This window comes from Larus michahellis, chromosome 5 (genome assembly GCF_964199755.1).
Source record: "Larus michahellis chromosome 5, bLarMic1.1, whole genome shotgun sequence".
Lineage (NCBI taxonomy): Eukaryota > Metazoa > Chordata > Aves > Charadriiformes > Laridae > Larus > Larus michahellis.
The window spans coordinates 11,475,071-11,482,336 of NC_133900.1; the positions used below are offsets into that span (position 1 = coordinate 11,475,071).

Here is a 7,266-nt window from a genome sequence, read left to right on the forward strand (position 1 = left end):
TCAGATGCCTGTCCACTCCCCAGCCAGAACTCAAGTCTCTCCCCAGAAGGACAAGCGAGAAAGAGCATCGTGCCCAAACCCCGCTGCTGCATTTCAGCGCAGCATAAAACTGCAAGGAGCAGCACTGAGGCTACCAAGGGGGTGCAGCTGGCTCCGACCCCAACAGCTCTGGCTCCACGTTTCCTGAAGTCCCTTTGCAGCTCCCAGCCCCTGAAATGTGAGGCAAAAACCACTGGGGAGGGGCTTTGAGGGTGCCTGGGGGAGCTCCCTACGCAGCACTGACCACCGTTGGGCATTGCCTGCCCCACACCTGTGTTTGTGCAGCGCGGCGAGAAGCAATGGGGGTAGCCCTGCTCCAGCGGTCCCTCAGCCCGGCCGCAGGGGCAGCCGGAGGTGACCCAGTAATGGACTGGCCAAGAGGGGCAAGTGCTGAGCTGGGAGTCCCAGGCATCCCTGACGAGCTCAGCAAGGAGCTGAGAGCTCCTTGTGAGCCAGGGGACAGGAGCTGCAATGCCAGCGCTCACAGAAACTATGACAAGAGTGAGCTGACCTTCCATCAACAGCTGCTCTGTCAAGTGGTGTCCTACATGCCCACTTAACACGCCTACACCAAAAGGGTGTAAAAGTAACGCGGTACCTTCCCAAGACAAGCTTCTCTGCTAGAGCTGCTCTGTAGAGATCTCCCAAACAGATGGGCCCTCGCAGGGAAGCCTGGCCGACTCCGTGGTGCGGATCATCAGTGATAAGGATTCTCCATCGTCCTCGCTCCTGGCAGCGGTTTGGAGAGTGTGATACCAGTAACACCTCAAATAGTACATATAGGTGTGTCTATAGGTAAGTGATAATAAGTACATACTTGCTTTACTGATCGTGATTTAGAATCACAGAATCATAGAATTGTTGAGGTTGGAAGGGACCTTTAAGATCATCGAGTCCAACCTTTAACCTACCCTGACAAGAGCCACTTCTAAACCGTGTCCCTCAGTGCCTCATCTACCCTTTTTTTAAACACCTCCAGAGATGGTGAATCCACCACCTCCCTGGGCAGCCTATTCCAATGTTTAATAACCCTTTCAGTGAAAAAATGTCTCCTAATATCTAATCTAAACCTCCCCTGACGTAACTTGAACCCGTTTCCCCTCGTCCTGTCACTTGTCACCAGGGAGAAGAGCCCCCATCTCTCTACAACCTCCTTTCAGGTAGTTGTAGAGGGTGATAAGGTCTCCCCTCAGCCTCCTCTTCTCCAGGCTAAACAACCCCAGCTCCCTCAGTCGTTCTTCATAAGGTTTGTCCTCCAGGCCCCTCACCAGCTTTGTAGCCCTTCTCTGGACACGCTCCAACACCTCAATGTCCCTCTTGTAGCGAGGGGCCCAAAACTGAACGCAGTACTCGAGGTGGGGCCTCACCAGTGCCGAGTACAGGGGGATGATCACTTCCCTAGTCCAGCTCACCACACTGTTCCTGATACAGGCTAGGATGCTGTTGGCCTTCTTGGCCACCTGGGCACACTGCTGGCTCATATTCAGCCGGCTGTCAACCAACACCCCCAGGTCCTTTTCTGCCGAGCTGCTTTCAAGCCACTCTGCCCCAATCCTGTAGCGCTGCATGGGGTATTTGTAGTAACTTGTAATAAATCGACAGAAACAAAGCCTCTGTGGTGTTGTGTACTACAACATCCTACAAACCTCCTGTTGCAATCCTCGCACGCCTGAGGGTCATGTCACCCTCACAGGTTGTGGCAGTGACTCCTGTGCAGCCAAATCAGCTTGGCCTGAGGCTCCCACAGGGACACAGGCCCCAGCTGGTGTCACTCAGCTCAGCCTGGTGCAGCTGTGCCCACCCCACAGCCCCTGCACAGAGGACGGGGGTCCCCAGCAGGGCCGGAAACCAACACCGGGCACTGCCACCCACAGCAGGGATTTCCTGAGCAGCAGCTGGTCCCAGCCCTGGTGTGCTCGACCCCATGGGGCTCTGCTGTGGGCACAGCATCACCCATCTCCCTCCCCTGTGGCACAGCACCTCCTGCGGTGTGATCCTGAGACCCCCGTGCTTCGGCCAGCAGCGAGAGACCCCCAGCTCAGCCCTGATGGTGCGGTTGGGTGCGAGGATGTTTGGCTGCTGGTTTGTGCACTTGCTGGGCAGCACCTGCAGCTCCTGTGTCCCCCAGTATTCCTTGGATGAGGTGGGCACTGGTGCCCTTCACCCAGGCTCGGGGATGGCTGCTGCTGTCTCGTCACTGCACTGCCACGGCATTGCCTGCAAGGACAAGAGCCCGGTGACAACCCAGGTTCCTGTAGGGGTCAGAGCTCTGGTCCCAGCGGCCTGAACCCCTGTGTGTGTTGGGGAGAAACACCTGGAGAGGAAACCCTGTGATCAGGGATGGGCAAAGCCATGGGGTCCCATGTGCCCCTGCCAGGATGGGCAAGGGGCGGAAGGGCCAATGACTGGCAGGTGACACCATAACAACCATCAGAGTGGGAGGGGAGGGCAAGGGGTCTGCAAGAGCCCCATGCTGGGGACACAGGGCTCGCCTGTCACTGGAGAGAGGGGACTCCAGCACTCATGGTTGGGTGGCTTTGAAGACCTTGACCCCAGTTCATCCGTGAGCTCCCAGAGCGGCAGGACTGTTGCTGAACTGGCCACCCCAAATCACACAGCTGCCAATGCTGCGGGGGAAGAGGCGGGGGGGGACACAGGGGCTCAGACCTGCCTTGCCTGGCAGGCTGTGGGAGATGGGGCATCCAGCAGCCAGGAAAGGGCAGAGGTGACCCAGCCACGGTTGGGCCGCGCACAGGCCGGCACAGTGTCATCTGTCCCCACAGCAGACACACGCACTGCTTGTTAGCACCCAGCGGGGGCTGGCACCATGCCACGGCCGCCCGCTCCTGCTTCTCTGTGCTTGTGTGTTTTGAGCGTGCAAGCGTGTGTACGTGCTGACGGCGGGGGCACAGCCTCACCCCTGCAACGCCAGGGATGTGGCAGTGCCGTGGCCACTGTGCAAAATGCAACGGGAGCTGCGGTGGGGAAAAGGGGGCGGGGGGTGTGGGGGGGTGTGTGAGTAAAACCCACTCCTGGAGGTGCCAGGACAGAAGCACAGATGTGCCAGAGCCCGAGGGCCCTGTGCAGCCCCAGCCCCACCACCCATTCTGCGCAAAAAGCACCTTTTACCGTTAAAAGCGCCAAAGCTTAAACCTATCTGAGCCAGCGCTCGGCATCTGTAGGGCAACCTCAGCTCCAGAGTTATCCCTTCCTTCTTCTTCGCCCTGGATAAACCCCTGCACCCCCGAGCCCCAGCGAGGCGCAGGTTGTCCCGGCTCCCGCAGCACCCACAGCTGCAGGGGTGTCACCCCACAGAGAAGCAGCTCCCCCACAACAGGCTCCTAACGAGGTTAATGCGGAGGAAGCCGAGTGGGACTGTGACCCCCCACATTGTCACCGTCACTCCCCAGATGCCTTCTGTGCCTTGGTGCCGGGGGTGGTCCAGGCAGAGACAGGGACGGGTTCATTGCTCTCGGGCCTCTGCGAGCATGGGGTGCTGCTGCCGCCAGCTCTGCACGCTGCCAGTGTCCGCAGAGAAGCTGAGCTGCCCGCAGCAGGCGTGGGTTTTGTTTTGCTTCATTTTATCTTCTCACTGAACTTTGTGGTCTGGTCTCATCCCAGTGTGGGTTCTGCAAAAGAAAGTCTCCTTTATCCGATAACCGCCTCAGCATTGCTCTGAGTGCACAGCGTACAAAAGCACGATGCTGTCCTCTGGTGCTGCAGGAGGACACAGAGAAATAAACAACACCACACCGACAGGAAGACAAACTCTGCTGTTTATTGCTGGTGTTACCCAGGGAAGGAGCAATCAACCACAGTCAAGGCAAAACCCCGCCTCCGTGGTGGGTTTCCCGACAGCCAGGGCAGTGGTGAATCTTTCCCGCCGTGGCTCTGCAGGGCACAGTGAGGATGGCGGCATCTGCAATGGGATGGGAGAGGAGGGTCAGGGAACAGGGCCGTGCCTCGCCACAGTGACACAGAGAGTGTGTCCACCCACCTGTCTGCGTCCCCCGCCCTGTCCTGCCTCACTGGCTGGACCCAGTGATGGGCCCTGAGCAGAGCCACCATCCCGCAAGAGGTTCCCAGCAGCATTCCGCTGCGGGACAGGTCACCCTTTCTCCCGGCCGTTGCTGTTCCGGCACCGCAGCAACGCTGTGTCTCAAGGCAGGCGTCAGTGAAAAGGGAGACTCTGGGAGCCCACTTGGCTCTGTGCAGCAGTGACTTTATAGTCCGCCGCCAGCACGCCCGGCTTACCAGAATATGCCCAGCTCCCTCCTCCGGTTGATGTCTCTCTTCAGCTGGCAGAGCGAGCACATGGGGCAGCACATGGTGGCGGTCCAGTCATCCAGAATAGAGCCCTGCGGAGCGAGGGACATCGTATGAATAACCCCTTCCCACCTCAGCTTTTAAGTTTTCCTGTTCGTCATTGTCAACACCGCCGGGCAGCTCAGCCCTGTCCCCGCAGCACGCTGCCGCTTGCGGCCAGCGAGGACCGGGATGAGGCAGTGTGCGACGGCATTAGCTCCAGCTCACCGCAGAGACGGAGACGTGTCCCCGGCTCCCTGCCTGCAGGGCTGCCCACGCAACTCCCCGCCACTGCTCTTCCCCTCAGGCACCTCTTTCTCCTTCCCTGAGCCCACACCCCGGCAGCCAGCTCGTGGCTGTTGTTGCCAGCGGGGCAGTTGGTCACTGACCGGGATGTTGTATCTGGTGCGGTAGAGCGTCCTCATGGCCACGCTGGGGCCGCACAGGCAGCACTCATCCATGTCCTGGGCCACTTGGCACCCCAGGCAGGTGAAGCAGAAGGCTCCGCAAACACCTGCAAGGCAGTGAGACACGGGCTTGGCTGAGAGATGCAAAAAAAGAGGAAAACGGAAAAGCCAGGCAGGGATGCAGCCCTGGGAGCTGTGGCTCTTGACCTCAGATGAGAGCTGCTCCGCTGTTGGTACCCACAGAAGTGGGGTTTGCAGCAGGCGCAATGCCACAGAAGGCATGGAGAAAACACCAGAAACACATTGTAAGCCAACAACAGGAATGAGGGGTACGTATGTACTCACACACGCCGCAGTCGGAGCAGCAGTCCAGCAGCCCCGACTGCCACTCGCCCGCCCGTGGGGCAGCCAAAGTCTGGGGCTGGAAGGTGATCACGTTGGGAGAGGCCATTGCCAGCAGGGGTCAGGTCCCTCTGGGCAGTTCGCAGTCTGGAAGGAAAAGCCATCAGAGAAAGACGCTGCAGGTGTTGCTGATGTGGGGTGTCTTGCTCAGGCTGCTGCATTCGAAGATGGAGAGGGCAGCACAGGTCCCCGTGGGGTCCCCACTGCCAGGGCACTGCCACCCCCACCGCAAAGAGGGGAGCTGCCACTGTCCTTTGCAGCAAAGCCCTCCCCAAAACCAGGTCCCAACCAAAGGCAGCAGCACGTCATCCCCCTGCCTATGCAAGTAAAATGCCTTTGTAAAAACAGAGGTTCTTTTTTTTCAGAGCCCCAATGCTTCAACACTTCAATCCTGTCTTCTCACCCCTGGTTCATCTTTCATCGTTATCCGCTTAAAGTAGTATTTTTTTAAATGTTCACGATGTCCCAAAGCTACTACAGCTCGGTCCTAGCTTTCCTGAGCTCTCAGTAGTCTCCTTAATCTTATCTTTGTTCCCTGAGCATCTCAGCCTGTTTGCCTCCCCCTCTCCCTTCCTTCTTCACCTACTTTCTTAGCAGGCTTCCAGGCAGTGGGTGTTCCTTGTCCCTTTCCATCACCCTAAACCCAGCCACGAGTTCCCATCCCTCCTCCACTCGCCTGTCTGTGCCGGTGCCTCATCCTCATCTTCCTCTTCCTCAGTTCCCTGGGGCTACCACGGCCCCTGGAGCTCCGCTCCTGCCTCTGAGAGGAGCAGAGCACCTGCTCCACAGCACCATCCCCAAACCCACCCGACCCATGTAACATCTCCACCCGCACCTCCATCTCCATCCCCATCTCCAACTTCATCTCCAGGTGCGGCCCCTTCCCTCCCCACTGCCCCCTGCAAGGCACAGCGTTCTCACTTCAGCCTTGGAGCTTTAATTTAAAAAAAACCAATGAACCTAGAGGATGCTCCCATAGGAAGTTCCGTACAGATACACTCCCTGCCCTGTGCCCGAGCTTGGCGCTGCTTTGTTCAGCAGCACAGGGGCGAGATGCAAAGGCTCGCCTGCTCTGACAGCTCCAAGGGCTCTCTCCCACTCCCAGCCGCACAATCTCAGAGAAGACATCAGCAGCAGGACAAGCAGCCTGAGTTTTGGACCCCGAAATCGTGGGGAAGGCTCCCAGGGCAGCTCCCTGGGGAGGTCCTCTCCAGCTGCCGCGTCCCCGCACAGCCCACGGGCATTTCCACGGCGGGCATCATGGGCGTTCAACAGAGCACCTTCGGCAATTTCGTCTCCTGCCTGCCCCTGCCAGCTTTGACACACGCTCGTCCTGCCTGCCCAGGTGTGACAGCCAGGCCTGGGGGGTGCCACGGAGCAGCCCTCCCCTCCCTGCCCTGGAGCTCCCTGCCCTTGTGTGACAAGGGCAAGCGAGTGCCTGAGTTTCAGGATACGGGGAGGAGCAAAAAGAAAAACAGAGGATTTACATTTTGAAGACACGAATGACGGCATTAATCCCTGTAAATGCCGTTAAAACGCGATAAAGGGAATGGGATCATTTTCATAGTAGTATTACACATCTACACAGAATTTAAGTACTAAATGCAAGTCTCCAGGAATACCATGGAGTAAATATATTACTACGGCCGGCACTCAGATGATGCCATCGCGTGCATTACCCGCAGCCGACACCAGAGAGGTAGACACAGGCTGTGGCATTGCGTTTGTATTGACAAGCCGTCAACAGGTGGCAAAGGGCTCAGTGGCTCTGCCCATCATTTACAGACTGGCCTGGACATATCTCTGCTGTCAGACACAGCCTGTTGCCGTACTGCCAACCCTTGTCCCCTGATAGTACACAGAGAGGAAAAGGGACCTCAAGTTACACCATAAGAGGGAAGAAAGTCCCCATTGGCAAGGACCTTTGGAGGGAGCGCAAGCAACCCCACCACCAGTGGGTGCAGTGGGCACCACGTTGACCCTCACCGGACACCTCCCGCCTCTGCCCCGGCCTCTGTCTCTCCTTGTTCATGCACAAGGCCCCAGGTAATCCCCGTCACCTCTGCAGCCAATGTAACACCCCGCTGCTCGTCAGGATGGCAGCCCCTGCAAG

At 58.2% G+C, this 7,266-nt stretch overlaps 1 protein-coding gene across 1 annotated transcript; it reads right to left on the minus strand.

Annotated features, from left to right (window-relative positions):
• Positions 1–4,289: 4,289 nt before the first annotated feature.
• On the minus strand, positions 4,290–5,202 carry PLAC8 (placenta associated 8). Its single transcript, XM_074589002.1, has 3 exons — positions 5,097–5,202; positions 4,734–4,858; positions 4,290–4,397 (listed from the first exon to the last, which is right to left on the minus strand). The coding sequence occupies exons 1-3, from the start codon at positions 5,200–5,202 to the stop codon at positions 4,290–4,292; spliced, it is 339 nt and encodes a 112-aa protein (XP_074445103.1).
• Positions 5,203–7,266: the final 2,064 nt, after the last annotated feature.

Bases quoted from the DNA above. Each gene is read 5' to 3' on its own strand.
- PLAC8 (XM_074589002.1), bottom strand. From the start codon at position 5,202: ATGGCCTCTCCCAACGTGATCACCTTCCAGCCCCAGACTTTGGCTGCC. The intron at 4,859-5,096 runs GTGAGTACATAC...ACTGCCTTGCAG, and splicing joins CTGCTCCGACTGCGGCGTGT to GTGTTTGCGGAGCCTTCTGC. The intron at 4,398-4,733 runs GTCAGTGACCAA...CTCGCTCCGCAG, and splicing joins GCACCAGATACAACATCCCG to GGCTCTATTCTGGATGACTG.